Genomic DNA, 16,565 nt, shown 5'->3' on the forward strand with positions numbered 1-16,565 from the left:
ACTACTTTAAAACTATAATTACTTTTACTATCCTACTATAATTAATCATCATTCAGTTTAAAACAATATTTTATCGTAAACTTGTCATCAAAGTATCACAAATAATGTACCTAATATAGGACAATTATAAGTTTCACGATCACATTTACCAATGTAATCTTCAGTTATATTAAATTAGAAATAAAATTAGTTTAAAGTATTATTTAATAAAATTAGTGGATATATATTAAACAAATTACTTATTAAAATTGAAGTTGATTAAAAATTATTTATTCCTGCACCTGAAATCATCTGATGCTTCCATCGTGGTGTTTTACAAACCGTTTTAGTCTGTTATGCTGTCTAGTTGTTAGGCTGTCTTTGTACTTCCCGTCAAAATAGAAAATGTTCTACATCAAAACTTTACTGTAAACTTTTAGTTTACATTAAATTTTTAGTGAGGTTTAACAAGTAAGCTTAAGACTTACACTCACACAGTTGGTTTTAGCAACGGTAGTAAAGCACCACTAAGAAACATATAGTTTTAGCATTAAATACAATGCCTTCACAGTTCTATAATAATAGTCTACAACTAAACTCAAGGCCAACAAACAACAAAAAGCTGCAAACAAACTACCAGTTGTCATTCAGGCTGTTAGACGAGGAGGAACTCTTGCGCTCGGCTCCAACAGCAGCGCTGCAGCGGAACGGGCGTTTGTTGAGCTCTGGAAAAAAAAAGTTCTTTATCTACCATCTTTGTATATTCTAAAGTTACTGAGGATGTGTCACCTTATATTGAAATATTACATATCTTTAAATAGCAAAGTATGTCACAGACCTTACAATAGAATTTTTTTAACTTGATTTGGACCTAAAACAGACCGCTAAAAAAGTATAAGCTTCCTAAGGACAAGAATAATACAATTAAGGACGCCAACACAGATATGCACTGTTGTTGTTAGTCTCCTTTAATGTGACTTTTGTGCCGATTTTGAATTCACTCATTCAAAATCAGCGCCGAAACGGCGGACAACATTGTCCAATCACAACGAACGTGGGAAGGTATGGGGGTTTAGTGAGTGGGAGAAAATTTCGCGCCGTTCCGGCCAAACCTCGCATGCGGGGTTGGTTCGGCAGATTGGCCACAACCTAAACCCCAACTCTCACTTGTTAGCTGTGGAGAGCTACCCTCTGCCACTGGGTGATGGTCCACCTACAGAACCAAGTGAGGGGGGCCCTAGACTAAGGTGTAATGCGATCCATGCCAAGAGTCTTGTGGCACTGGGGGCCTAATATTCAGTGTCTTAACGGAGCCTTCTGGGAACCAGGGGGAACCCAGTCGTATGCACCCCTTACCTCTCTAATAGGGTCACTGGAGAGGGTGGACTCAGATACCCGGTATTCGTGAGAACAATGTGGACGATCTGACCCAAATTGAGGAGGAAGGTCTAATGAAATCTGACGATGACGACAAGCTCGCAGAAACCGGAAAGGAACGAAAAACGACTTTCCAGGGGCGAGTTGCAAAGACAGAGGATACCGGATGCTTTAGCCAAAGGCGAAAAGGTGCTATCCAGAAGTGAGAGGAGGCTGGTGTGGGCTGCCAAGCACCCTAACTCTGCTCCCTGCAAAGCCAGTTCCTCTGGGAACCAGGATGCTGGGAAAAAAGCAGGGCAAGGGTGGTTACCCCCAAGCTGACTCTAATGAAGCCTCCAGGAAGAAATGTGGAGGCTGTGCTAACGCAGCCACAAAGGATTGGCTGGTCAAGCAAGTTCAGGAGCTGAGTCCTTTCAGGGAAATCTCGCTACGGAAAGCTGTGAAGGTATATTCATGTGCCCAGCCCTACAAGGTCTGCGCATGAGATCCCTTGGCCTATTGATGGGAGATCAAAGGGAAGAACAGGTTACCATAGTCAAAAGGCTCTCACGGTTCACCAAGGACCTGGGATTTTACAGAGAATGAGGACATGTGAATGAGGGTGCACAATAAGCTGTTCTAGCTGCGATGCAATCCCATGGTGACTTGTACGCCTGGCCCTCTGTTAAAAAAAAAAAAAAAAAGCTACGAACGCGTAGGGATACACAGACAAACGTTTGAATGTGGAGAAGCGTGGAACGATCACTTGGAGTAGAGAAAGCCATGTTTTCAATATATTATTCGTAACTTAGAAAATTGCGTTCGGAAGAAAAATGTACGTGCGTCGAAACGACAGCAAATGTTAATAATTCTCTGAATTCCTAATTGTTTGAAGTGTAGTAGTTTGAATATTGTAGAATATAGTAGAAGTATAAGTCAAATTGATTTTAAATTACCGGATTGATGTAGCGTTCGTGAGAGAAAATTGTACATGCGTCGAACTGGTTGCAAAATGTCTATCTCTCATTGAATAGTAAATTATCATGAATTTTTGTAATTACAGCTGAAATTATTGTACTACATTTTATATCTTGAATTATTGGTCAATCAAAAAATCAGTTCTAGTGAGAGTGGTTGATTTTGTTTTTAGAGGAGAGATTCAGAGGCAAACGTTGCATTGTCCAAGGTTAGGAGGAACTTTAAAGATCACTATGATAGACTCCCATTAGAGTCAAAATTGTTAATTTCAAATAAACAGTCTACCAAAGGTCTGACTCAGTAGTCGATCGGCCTCGCAGTGGTACTGCAGTATAGTCCACTGGCAAACAAGTCCCTATTGCAATAACATACAACCGGCCGGCTGTATAAAATATACTTGGGGAGTCTGGTGATCTCAATGATAAATCAATAAATTGGTTTTTCTCTATTTTTTCCCGGGACAGTGCAAATTAGTGGGGTTGATAGGATTGAATCAAATTATATCCCAATCATAATCTCCACTTGGAAACAAGTAGATATTTCTCTGACTATATTTGATTAAATTTTGTAACATCCATTCCCTGCTGATTGTGTGAATTTTAAATTTACTTAATAGCTCAATACTCATTCTTTTTTCAAATATCGTCTTTTATTCACCTGCGGTTTGATCCTAGAATATAATTTTTTCCTAACAGTGACACACTTTTAAGAGTAACGGCTTAACCGATCATATTATTATATTTTATTCAACTTTTTTACTTTGCATTTTATTTAATTATTCAAATATAAAAGGTAATATAAATATCTCAGTAAAATCTGGCAATATTGAACAGTTCATTATCAATCCAACATTCAATAAACAGATATTATTATTATTTCTCAGAGTGACATATCACTAGTAAATTTTAAGAAGATTAGCATATAAGAAGTGTTAGAAATAAGTTCAACAAGGTGATTGGGGGAGGACAGTTGACAGATCTCTCACAATCCTACATACGTTTTTCTGAGGTAATTTAATGATATTGGCCTACACACCTATGGGCCGGCGCGCACTATCCCGACCACGACCACGACTCAGACTGGTCGGATACAACCAGTTTTATAATAGGAATAAATGGAACAGCGCGCACTGGTCGACTGGTCGGACCCTGGTCGGGCCCTGGTCGCACGACCAAAATTTTCCAGTTTGGTCGGGCCCGACCCGCTGGTCGTTGCAGCCAAAAATAGCACACAATTTAATGGGACGACGCGCACTACCTCCAACTTGCCTCCGACCCGACCAGTACACCACTCAACCCCCAGTATTCCTAGACTAATCAAACGGTGAGCACTAGTTTTTTGCGCCGGTCTGTGAAGTGACTCATTTGGTAAAATGTCGCAGGATTTTGACACTTTTGAAACCCGTCTTCATATTGACGTAGCTCTTCATAAAATGTTACAAAATGCCCTTTCAGACCTAACAGTTAACATTAGATATACCCAGTCCTAACATCAAATCTTCCACTGCACAGGCTCTGTGTGATTTATGTCCTCATAGGTTCTGCATAAATTAAATTAAGTTCTTTTAAACCCCACCAGGGGGCAGCTTTTTGTGGTTTCACACCTTTATGGAATATAGAATTATATTCCATATTGGGGTGAATTAACTTGTAATTGCAGAGATATATATCAATATATACAGGGTGTCCCGGAACTCTCTACCAATATTTTAAGGCATTGATTCTGGGTAAGAAACGTACCTAAATATCATATTTAAATTGTCCGGAAGTCCTTAGTTACTCACACAGTCGCCATTTTGTTTTTTTTCAGTTATTAATTTGTTTCTAAAGAATGGTTAAACATACAAAATGGAAACTTTGCACAAACATTTATGACAACTAGACAAAGCTACAAAAAAATTATGAAGATTTTTCAAATTCACAAAACAAAATGGGGGCCATTTAAAATTTTCTTTCTTAAATAACTCAAAATCCATTGATTTTACAACAACTTTAAATGGCCACCATTTTGTTTTATGAATTTGAAAAATCTTCATAATTTTTTGGTAGCTTTGTCTAGTTGTCATATGTTTGTGCAAAGTTTCCATTTCGTATGTTTAACCATTCTTTAGGAAAAAATTAATAACTGAAAAAAACAAAATGGCGGCTGTGTGAGTAACTAAGGACTTCCGGACAGTTTAAATATGATATTTAGTTATGTTTCTTACCCTGGAGCACTGCCCTAAAATATTGGTAGAGAGTTCCGGGACACCCTGTATATCAGAATCGAATTAATTAATATTTCTTTTTTTCTTTACACTTTGCTGTCAAAACTATCAAAATATTTTTAAACACTGAAAAATAAATTAAAAATAAATATTCCCAAACAATACAAGTTTAAAAACTGATTTAAGACTACAATAAGAATCTTCTTTTATTTTTTTACCAGTAATAATATTTACTGTTTACCTGAAATGCACAAAAGCATTTTGCGACGAGCCCCAAATGCAGACACCCCAATCTCCTTCAGGTCTACCTCACTGAGGGTTTGGAATGTTGCGAGATCCACCTCGTGGGACTTGAACAGTTCTAAAACAAACAGAAGTTCATAAACTTAGAAAAATATGTAAAATATGTTGTTTCCTGAACAGTTTTAGCATAGATAAAACATACTCCATATAAGTAGATTTCTCATCCTTATGGATCAGATGAAGGCAATTTTATTGTTAGTTCTGTCATGTGCACTGTAGAGGTAGTTTTTTGCTTACATTTTTTATTTCTCGTTTTTTTAGTCATTTATTTAAACAATAACTCAGCCCCTGGTTATATAAACGAACCGAAAAGTAAAGCACAGATCATTAAATAAACCCAAAAATATAGAAACAAAAGTTTGTCGACACTATAGCGATCAGTGTCACCGGACATGAGCTAGACACAAAACACAAGCTTCAAAATTTACAATGGGATGAGGAGACGTCTATTTGTGTTGGTTAGTCTGTGCTTACAGCTAATAAATTTACATTTAATTTACAATTTAAGGTACAATAATACTTTTTAGGTGAACAAAAAATATGACATTTAAAAAAGTGTATATATATAGTGAAAATCCAATCAAACGAATGAAAATTTGCTTAGTCAGCAGGTTAATTGTCTGTGGCGGGGGTAATTTTATGTTTCAACCAGTGTTAGGATAAAAATAAACGTAGTTGAGCGTAGTTGGTTTACATTGTCAGAGTGCTCTGATGTAAATTGCTGATTTCTGTCAAATACATTAACATTTTAACTAGCTTATTGTAAACTATGGCTTCTTACTGTCACATAATAATTGTCACAGTAACAAAATATAAAAGAGTAAATTTAATGTGGCGCTCAATCACTATGACTTTGCGGCCCAGCTGTCCTTGATCATTTGGTTTAACGATGCGGACTAAAGCTAGGCGCCCACCGGGCAACTCAGCGGGTGACGCGGCGCGGCGCGGCACGGCGCGACGCGGAGAAAAACTTCCGTCCGCTTCTCCAGGGTTCGCGCCCACCAAGCAACTCTAGCGGAAGCGCGGGGCAGCGCTGAGAATTATTCTTTTGGAGGGGATGCACAGATTCGGACCCGAACACTCCCGAAGGGCTCACGATACTTTCCGAAAACACCCGAATGAGCGGCAGACGAGGGGCAGACGCCGTTTCCGTGCCTCTACCCCGCGCCCACCAGGCAACTCAACGGAGGCGCCGCAACACGAGAGGAAGAAATTCTCCACCGAATTCTCACTCCCGGATTCGAGAAGAAGTTTTTTTTCCGCGCCGCGTTGCGCCACCCGCTGGGTTGCTAGGTGGGCGTCAGTCCATAAGATAACATGGCACGGATACGTGGCAACTTTTTTCCACGGCGTCGCGCCGCGCCGCGCCGCGCCGCGTCACCCGCTGAGTTGCCCGGTGGGCGCCTAGCTTAAGAAAGCTGATATTATAGTCAGTAACAAAGCTACAAATCATCTCCTTCCATTCTACACTTATCTAGTGTCCATTTCATAGGTATCCAGTTTAAGAATCCACACCCAATTGTGTGTCCAATTGTTTCAAAGAATTGATATTGGCTCATTTAACAATGATCTTTTTGGATACAAAATGTATTAAAGCTGGTCTGTAGAGATGGGATGAGTCAAGGCACAGAAAACATATAATACTACTATAACCCAGAATGCCAACCGCATGGTAAAAAGCATTAAGTGTTTTGAGAGAGCTTTGCCTGTCAATCGTAGGCAGCGCCACCAGCGTTGCTATGCTGAGTGCATGGCAACGCTCGTGGCGCTGCCTACGATTGACAGGCAAAGCTCTCTCAAAACACTTAATGCTTTTTACCATGTGGTTGGCATTCTGGGTTATAGTAATATGTTTTCTGTGGTCAAGGCCATGCAGCAGCACAACACTACATCACAGTGGTGGAGGTGGATAGATGTACTAAAGTTGCCACACGTAACAAACAGCTTATTTACCAAAAATATGTGGGATATGGCAGTCAATCTATCCACAAGTTTGACGTCATGGATCCTACAGCATGACAAAATTAGTAGTTATGCATTAGCAATTTGTTCATGTCAAAATAATTCAATTATATATATATTATATATATTTATATATTACGCATTATTAGTAAGTCGTCTCAACGCTCTTATTAATTGTCTCCACCTGTTTTCAATATTTTTTTCTTTGAACTCGAGGCATTTTCTGTTTTTTCAACAAAACTGATTAGCTGTTTACATTTATTATAACCTCCTAGGTATTACAAACATTGACTGGGACGGGTGGCGCCGTCCTGTAATCCAGCTACTAGGAGGTCACGAATTGTGGATATATATAGGCATGCACCGTGGATGTGATACTCCCTGATGTGGATTAACTTCCGCACGAGTGAGTGCTACGACTATCCGCAGTACTATCCTGATAATTAGACCAATTTGTATATACCAAGGAAAAAATGTGGTTCGGATTCCACAATAAACTGTAGGTCCCTTTAGTTGCCATTAGCTGTATGGGCTATCAATTAACAGCTGTGTCTAAGGAATATGTCGGCCTTAGTCACTAACAAGACTACAAGATCGCGCCACTCATCCTACACTAATCTCCATTCATACTTGGCTTAAAATACCTACTTTGTATGGTCGCCATTTAATAAGAAAGTATTAAAGTATTTTCATCTGAGAAAGCTGTTGAGTTTATCTTCTATCTATAAAATCCAATGTATGTTTGTTTGTCCTTTATGGACTCCAAAACCGCTCGACAGATTCTAATGAAACTTTCAGGCATTATTAAGCATTATTCAAGGATGGTTTGTGTGAAGTTTGGTGCAGGTCCGTCAAAAGGGCTCCGCCCCAGTGGCTCTGGAGTGTTCCATGTTAACCTTATGAGTACTCATATTTAAATGGAATTAAAGAATCTTAACAGCTGGTTCAACTAAACTATCTGATTCTGTGATGTTCAATAGCATTAAAAAGTTAATAGGTTTACCAACAGGGTGCAGCACTATATTTTTTTTAATTATGAGAACAGCTAATTTGCAACCAAAAGGTGAGTGAGCGTAGCGAACGAACTTCATCCTGGAGACAAGTTAGCGTAGCGAACGAGCTAACCTGAAGGCAAGTGAGCGCAGCGAACGAGCTCCAACCTAAAGGTGAGTGAGCGTAGCGAACGAACTTCAACCAGAACCACTATAGGACGTCTGTCGGGCCACCTAGTTTTTTATAAAAACAGCTGTTCTTTTGTTTTTAAATTTGTTCTATAAAATTCTTATGGGGAAAAATCAATCTGAGCGTCTCGCCCCAATATGGGTAAGATTTTTAAAATTTTAAAACATTATTGCAATACTGTAAATTGAGATAATTTTTTTGACACCTCAAACGTTGAAATTGTTCCACAAATAGGTGAAGTTTTCACAAAAATGGTTTCACATATTATATATATAAATACTCACGAGTGTACTTATCTAGACCCATGGAGGCCAGCATGCTGTACAAGTCTGACTGCTGAGAGGTGGTGGAGATGGACTCCAGCAGACCCGAGGGGAGAGTCTCAAGGTAGTTGGAGGCAGAGAGTCCAGTCAGATCTGGAGAACTTCCAGGGTTATGGTCAGAGGACCAAATATCACCTCCCTGTAATTAAATAAAGTTATCAACATTCTGACACATACTTATCCCATTAGCTTGTCAATAACCCTTCATGGTTAAGCGGTGGGAGTAGGCTACTATGATTGTTTACAGAGGAATTCACAAAAGTTGCAATAATCTTTGTGCCGTAATTTTTTAAATAATGAGGTTTTTGTTAAGAGTTAAAATGTACTATAATACATGGTTCTAAATTATTGTTACACTTTTCACTTTTGAAACTCTATAGTAAAATACCCTCGCCGCAGCAAACCTGCAGACTAAGTGAATTTCCATTTACCTGGCTGGATTTCTACTAAAATATTCCCAGAAAATTTTCAGATTTATTTCTTGTTTAAATAACATCTAAATATTAATACGAAAGCAGTTTTTTTTTCACAGTCATAAGTCGATAACGGTTTGACGGATTTTAACGTTTGAGGTGTCAAATTAAAAGTTTTTTCACGTAGATGAGCAAATACGTCTAAGAATATTAAGAGAATCTCCTCTTTCAATTGGTTCTCATCCTGTGCTGATAGGTTATATAGTTTTTCATTTATAGAGTTTAAAAAGTGTAACAATAATTTAGAATTACCTTGTATACTGGTCAATGGACTGTAAGATTGAATCAAAAATGGTCAAGCGGGTTATTTAAAAATTACATTTTTCTGTTAATTTATGGGGTTTTATAGCTATTACTGTAGGTGGCACGGTAAGACCTAGGCCCGGGACCGATTTGCCTAACAATAATTTAGAATTACCCTGTATACTGGTCAATGGACTGTAAGATTGAATCGAAAATGGTCAAGCGGGTTATTTGAAAATTACATTTTTCTGTTATTTTATGGGGTTTTATAGCTATTACCGTAGGTGGCACGGTAAGACCTAGGCCCGGGACCGATTTACTTTTTCATTTTGATGTCCCCAGAGGCCAAAAACACCATTCATTCAAATTTGTATATATGTATATACTAGCAAAGCACCCGTCCTTTGTACGGGGTTGGCGTATAAGTATAAAATGCGTATTGCAGTTATACTTGGCTTTGCATTGTAATGGGAGAGGGCCCGGTTTAAGAAAATTTAGATCTTTTAATTTAGGGTATGCTATAGTATAGAACATGTATCATAGCCATAATAATGTTCTACCACTGCACCCAACATAGAAAAAAGTAAAGTTCTCATTGTATATCACACTTTTTGTTGCTAGTTGATCCAAATTAGCTGTTGTCATAAATGCAAAAAAGAAATAGTAGTGCTGCACCCTGTTGGTAAACTTTATAACTTTTTAATGCTATTTAATATCATCATAGACAAATAGAACAAATATAGACTGTCAAAGGAAGGTTTCGGCGCCCACCACTAGGTTTGCCAAGTAGTTACGGCGCACACCGCTGCAGGGGAGGAGCGCAGTAGCCGTATGCGACCAGCAGACGCTGCAGCGGTGTGCGCCGTAACTACAAGGCAAACCTAGCGGTGGACGCCGGAACTTATGCTAACCGCAGCACAGCTGACGGTCTATATTAATTCTATTTGTCTATGATATCATAGAACCAACTCGTGTGGTTGAAACAGCTGACCAAATTCTTTAATTCCTTTTTAATATGAATACTCATAAGGTTATTATCATGGGAAACTCCAGAGCCACTGGGGTAGAGCCCAAAAGGATTTTTGAGATAAGAATAAGTATATATGTTAATCGGGAATGTGAGCTACCACCATACCAAATTTCAGCCCAATCCAACCAGTAGTTAATGCCTGATTGAACTTCAAACAAACAAATAAATAAACAAACAAACACACAAACTTTCACATTTATAATATTAGTAATATAATTATATATATATATAATATGTGTCATATATATATACATATATATAAGTGTCCATAAACGCGATAACTTGAGTAATTTTTGTCCGATTTTGGTGAAATTAGGTTTAACGTTGTAAGGCGGGATAACCTTGAAAGAGTTTCCGAACCAGCATGATCGGACCATGGGAACGGGTTAAACTATTTTGGGGTTAACTATTAAAATTATGGGGTAAAAATGGGACTTTCTAATTTTCAACCTCAAAACACAAAATTTTCCAATTTCTCTCCAGACCTTTTTAAAATAAAAATAAACTAATAATTTAGTATATCAAAGTGTTTTTGTACAATTTTTGGTTACGGATAAAATTCAAAAAATTGATCATTTAAAATTCCCATGTTATTCTTATGGAGAATATTGTAAAATGTTGTAGTTTGCTTGTAAATGGATAAATTTTGATCGAACTTGGCAATTTGATTTATTTTATACTAAGCTATTAATATTTTACTAAAAAACACCGTTTATTAGTTTCCTTGTAGCAGCAAACGTAGGTGCTTGTTAAACCTAATGTTATTTAGATAGATTTAATAGAAAATCAATTCAGACAAGTTTGCTTGTTTATATATTGATCAAACTTGGCAAATTTACCTATTTTATACTAAGCTATTAATATTAATATTTTACTTTAAAAACACACTTTTAGTTTCCCTTTAGCAGCAAACCTAGATACTCGTTAAACCTAAATGTTAATTTATAATCGATTCAAACGAAAATCAATTCAGGCAAATGGAAATTAGTCGACAGGTTTTCTGCGGCGGGGATATTTTTACATCATTGGGGGTTGTACCAACTTTGTTTAGAGTTATAATGGCTATAACATACTATATTTTAAATCAAATCATTTAAGCAGTCTTTTTGAAAATCGGATTTTTCTGCTATTTTGTAGGTCTTTGTGAGAAAATCATAAACAATTTATTATAGTTTGTAAAAATAATTGTAAAAAATATGTTTTTTAATGAAAAACCTGGAAATACAATATAGATTAGTACACATATACACAATTTCAACAAAATTGGACCTCAGTCTGTAACCCTGTTCACACAGACCCACAACCACACAACAGACACAAACACACACAAACACACTTCCGAAGTCCGAACCACATCTTTTTGTTTGGGGGAACCAAAAAGAATATTTCCACCAAATAAAACTCCAAAATGTTAAAAAAATATACTTGTTTAATATAAGTTACTATTTTATGGGGGAGAAACTAAAAATTAGGTGTGGTCATGATAAATGAGTGCCTACAATACCTTCAGAGCCAATGCTTCACGTTGTTTCTGCTCCTTCAGCACTGCGCTTGGACTCGACTGACTTAAACCAAGGCCTGACCAGGTAGAGTTAGGTACTCGCAAGTCTGTAGACTTGGGCTGGGCTTGCGTGGCTATAACATCAACATTTGTTTGTTCACTCATAAAGCATTTTCTTACCATCAACCATTATAGGATTCACCACATTTTTTTTCTTATCTCATTTAAAAATTATTTAAACTAATATCATAAAAAGGTCTCAGTCGAAACACACGCGGAAAGGATGAGTATAAATTAGTTAAATGCCTGCTTAGAGGTGCAATACGAGCCCACCACTTATTTTATCCAAATTTGTTGTTTTTTAATGGGCTTAACAACACTTTCCAACGAAGACCCCAGATGGTAACAAAACAAGGATCTGACTGTTCTCAAACTTATGCTATTGGCAGAGAAAAACACCAAACAAGTTTATTAATATATTACATTTCATTCAGTGCAAACCCCCAGATTAAAGAGCAGCCAAAAGCACCTAAAATAAGGAAAACTAAACAATAAATCATTTAGGTACCCAATCTATTCTTTAACTTGTTTGTTGGTTGAGTATTGTTATTTGACAATCAATTGATTTAAAATCAGTTGATTCGATGCAATTTCATTGAACAAAGGAACATTAAATAGCTTCCTCCATGTAGGCAAAATTAACTAACGCTTTTAGAGTGTGATTTTCTTTTACCCCAGATAAGTCACATCTGGGTGTAAGAGCTTTTATTTGATACCAAATATGTTTAAATAATGTAGGGTTAAGATAAGCCCTTGAAAATCAATAATAATATAGAATGGGTATATGGTAAAGCAAAGATTGATAGAAGAGCAAAGTTTTCAAATACCTTGATTTGCTTGCATTTTTAGGTTGTGGTAGTCAAAAAACTTCTTGTGACGTTCAAATCCTGGAGCTTTCAGTTCGTTGAGGTCAGTTGTGAAAACGTTGTTATTGTCTGAAACAGTTTTGAAAATTTGATGACAAATTTTAACAGGCATACAGAGTAAAAGCAATTAAAATGTTTAGAACTATGAATTTAGTTTGTTATTAAATTGTAGATTTAGGAAAAATATGGGAAAAAATAAAGCAATAAAAAACTTTAAAGTATCAAGAGGAGTTCACAGAAAGGAGGAACACTCTATGTACACCCAGGATTTATAGCTGATTCATAAAATGTTTATATAAACAACCAGTTATGGGTGTGTTGCTAGCCCAAGGTTAACATCTCGGACTCCGGTGCGTGAGAGACGGGTTCAATTCCTGGCATCCACTAAACATTTATTCTCACGTTTGACCTCTTGTAAAATGCTACTGGCGTACAAAAAAAAAACCCAATCACTCAGCTATCAAACTTAAATTGAATGAGGTTAAGTATTTTGTCTAACCTGATCTTTGGTCAGCTGACATGTTCTGCACAGGTGAAGCGTTGCGTGGACTAGCACATGGACTAGATAGTGGACTGGTGTTGCTACTCAGAGATGAATATCCTCCTGGAACACAAACAAGGGTCACTTTAAAACATTGGTAACATTAAATGAGTTATATTGGTCACAGATCACACAACCCACACAGTGTACCTCACCTCACTCTCCAGCTCCATCACCTCGGCAGTTGATAGTTCAATGTAACTATAGTCTTAAATAATTCACCCAACAACTACTATAATACATCCTCCTGACATTAGTATACAGTACTCTACGGTGGTGCCGGTCCCCCCCGCCGGTCATCCCCGGTCCACTGCCGCCATATCTCTCACTGCACTTGCTATAAACAATTTCTAATAGTCTCTGTACGATACCATCTTACTTGGCTTCTTTTCTTAAATTTAAACTCAATGGAGCCATGAATCATTTTGTGGTCAGTTATATTAACTCCCCAATGGTCTCTTATGTTTGAGGTATCAATCACTCCACACCTAATTAATTTTGTGCTGTTTTTTAGAATTACTTTTTTAGACAGATATAAATCTCAATGCTGTTTAAATGTGTGTTTTGCGCTATGAAGATGATCTGTAGTAGACTACCAATGTTGGTACAGGTACCTGATTTTATGTGTTGAGTAAAATACACTTTATAACATTAAAAAAACGCCTTGTGCACAAGCTTAATCTGAATAATTTTGTAGATAGATAGATACAAAAATGATAAATTTTTATCAAAACACATTGTAAATTCAGAACAACAAAATCAAATCTCACCAGCAATATCAGGCATTGACAAGGAATGTCCGAGAGTGTTGTGTTGCTGTTGACCACGTGGTAACAGATGTTGGAGTAGCAAATGTTGCTGAGGGACCAGCTGATTGTATGGTACAGTCAGCTGGTTCCATCCACTGAGCTCCGGGACAGGTGATTGGCTGTGAGGAGACAAAAACATGTTGTTCACAGACAGACAGTTGGGACTCAGCATCTCCACATTACCTGCAAAATACGTATCTCAGCACTTGTGAGCTAAACTTGGAAAATGGGAAAATGTTTAGAAAAAAGTTTTACTCTAGGACAATTAGATTAGCATACAGTATTTACCAAATTGGACCTCATAAATCCTAGTCTCAAACACAATGCTTTATTTGCACTACATAGTCCATCGTCATAAAATTGTCACAGTTTATAAAAAAATAAAACTATTTTGTATGATGTTTTACTTAATTTGGAAAATGACACAATCTATACTTATTTAATACGCAAGCAGGATTTTTGTGACAATTACTCCTCCGAAACTACTGAACCGAATGACATGTTTTTGGTCTCATTGGAAAGAGCGTAACGTGAAGTTGTGCAGGAAAATAATTCTTTTTAGGGAAATAATTAGAGAGTGAGGCCCTGGGGCCCTTAAAAGTTTTGTATTTCTCCATAAGATTAACATGGGAAACAAACATGGTTATGAAACTCCAGCTGTTGTCAGAAAATAAAAGTGAGAAGAACATATGTTAATTGTAAAACAGCCACTGTGTAAATTATCTAGAAGATAAACATGGACAACCTAATGCGGCTGTAAGTGGAAAACATTATTAGAAAACACTAAAAACGAGATCAACCTTTGATAAATGATAAGATATTTACAAGAAATGTTGATTACATTAACCTGTTATGAACACTGTGAGTATTTTCATATAATAGTTAAATAATCATTGAGAAGTGTGAGTTGACTCTTTTAAACTCATCGATAATTATTACCGTCAGTCGTCTTTAAGCAACTCCTGAAATACTTTGCAATTGCTCGATTTCGAGCAACATGTACACTAGTTAAATAAAAACCTTATAGAATGCAACTGTGGTAAATAATGTGCTTAATATGGTTTGTTGGTATCTAAAGGGACATTTTTATATACAAGTTCAACCAACGAAGTGTTGTGTTTTTAGTTGACTTACATGTGTGATTGTTGCAGGTATTTACTGCTATTTGATTGACCCCAACATATGTGGAAGGTATGTTGGCTACAACGGCTGGCTCCTTCAGACCGATGAGTTGGCGACGAGCTTCGTAAATATTATCTAAAAGTAAAAGAGCATTCTCTGTATAGTGGGGCAATAAATAAGTAATAGTAACGGAAAATAAAAAGTAAGTCATGGAGTATAATGAGGGAACAAGAAAAATCTTGTAAACAGAGATAAAAGAAAGATTATAAATATATTTTTTAAATAACAGCAAACTGGTAATGGCTCTAGGCCTAGTAACACTAATGTTTTCAAGTGGGAGGAAGTGAGTGCCAAACAAGTTGCCTCTATTGTGTCTGAACTGAGCAACTCCAAAAGTGAAGGTGTCACGGAGTAACTGTATTGTAAAAAAAAAAATATGTTCTTCCATTGTTCATCCCCTCACCTTTCTTATCAACCTCATGTTAAAATCTGGCATTTTTCCTCACTCCCTTAAAGTATCAAGGATCACTCCAGCTTTAAAAAAGGTCAAAAAGCAGTCCAGAGAACTATCGCCATAGACATAAAGAATTGAATATAGACCCTCAGCTGTGCTGCGGTTACCATAAGTTCTGGCGCACACCGCTGGTAGCACCATGTAGTTACGGCGTACGTGCTACGTAGCTACAAGGCGCTCCAAGCCGCCAGAACTTATGGTAACCATAGCACAGCTGACAGTCTATATTTAATTCTATTTCTCTATTTTATCGCCCAATTAATTGTTCCCATCAGTAAAATTGTTGAATCATGTATTTTTAAGCAGCTGTATGAATATTCCTCAGTTTATAATTTACTATATGATCATCCGTATGGTTTCAGACACAAGCGCTCCACAGCCATGGCTGTTAAAACAGTTGTGGACTATATTCTTAAAGGTTTTGAAAGGAAACTGGTAGTTGTTGGCACCTGCCTAGTAGACTTAAGTCAAGCATTTGATACAATCTCTCACAATTTTCTCTGTAGAGTAAATTACGTTTTTATGTTATTATATCAACAATCAAGAGTTAAGCTTGTTAAGTTAATATTTAATTAATAGAACAGATTGTTGTAATTAACGATACCACTTCTGAAATGCTTAATGTAACTGCTGGCGTTCCCCAAGGCTCCATTTTAGAGCTTTTTTTGTTTCTTGTGTGTGTTTAAGAACGACTTTAGTTACAACATTCCAGTGAGTGTGTTGTATGCTGATGACACAACTTTTGTTGTATCTGAGAAAACTGAATGTGATGTTAAAACTCAACTCAACAATGCCTTGTCAACCGCAAAGTCATGGTACTTAGCCAACAATCTATCCTTAAATGAAGATAAAGCCGAATTCTTGTACTTTTCTTTGAAAAAATCAACTGTACAATAAACCTCACTAAGCCTGTCAAACTCCTTGGTACCTATCTAGATAGTAAATTGAGTTGGGATGAACATGTTTCTCAACTTTCTAAAAAGCTGTCTCGTATTGTCCCCCTGTAATGAAACCTTAAGCATAATGTCAGCTTAGAAGTTCTTCTGATGACATATTTTGGTCTCTTCCACTCTTATTATAGTCCTCGCCACCACAAGTTGAGGCAGCCCAAGGCCGC

General features: G+C 37.1%; 1 protein-coding gene across 1 annotated transcript in view; it reads right to left on the reverse strand.

Moving 5' to 3' along the window:
• Positions 1-215: 215 nt before the first annotated feature.
• Positions 216-16,565, reverse strand: part of LOC128990799 (protein bicaudal C-like) — a 39,660-nt gene continuing 23,310 nt past the window's right edge. Inside the window, exons 10-17 of the mRNA XM_054413380.1 lie at positions 14,947-15,069; positions 13,774-13,995; positions 12,962-13,066; positions 12,424-12,531; positions 11,540-11,670; positions 8,251-8,428; positions 4,761-4,880; positions 216-704 (exon numbers count right to left, since the gene is read on the reverse strand). Coding sequence (XP_054269355.1) covers positions 613-704; positions 4,761-4,880; positions 8,251-8,428; positions 11,540-11,670; positions 12,424-12,531; positions 12,962-13,066; positions 13,774-13,995; positions 14,947-15,069 — 1,079 coding nt within the window. The 3' untranslated portion in view covers positions 216-612. The remainder of the gene's footprint in view (positions 705-4,760; positions 4,881-8,250; positions 8,429-11,539; positions 11,671-12,423; positions 12,532-12,961; positions 13,067-13,773; positions 13,996-14,946; positions 15,070-16,565) is intronic.

The sequence above is a fragment of the Macrosteles quadrilineatus genome, unplaced genomic scaffold (assembly GCF_028750875.1).
Source record: "Macrosteles quadrilineatus isolate MER2022 unplaced genomic scaffold, UCM_ALF_1.0 Scaffold_3__2_contigs__length_128488019, whole genome shotgun sequence".
Lineage (NCBI taxonomy): Eukaryota > Metazoa > Arthropoda > Insecta > Hemiptera > Cicadellidae > Macrosteles > Macrosteles quadrilineatus.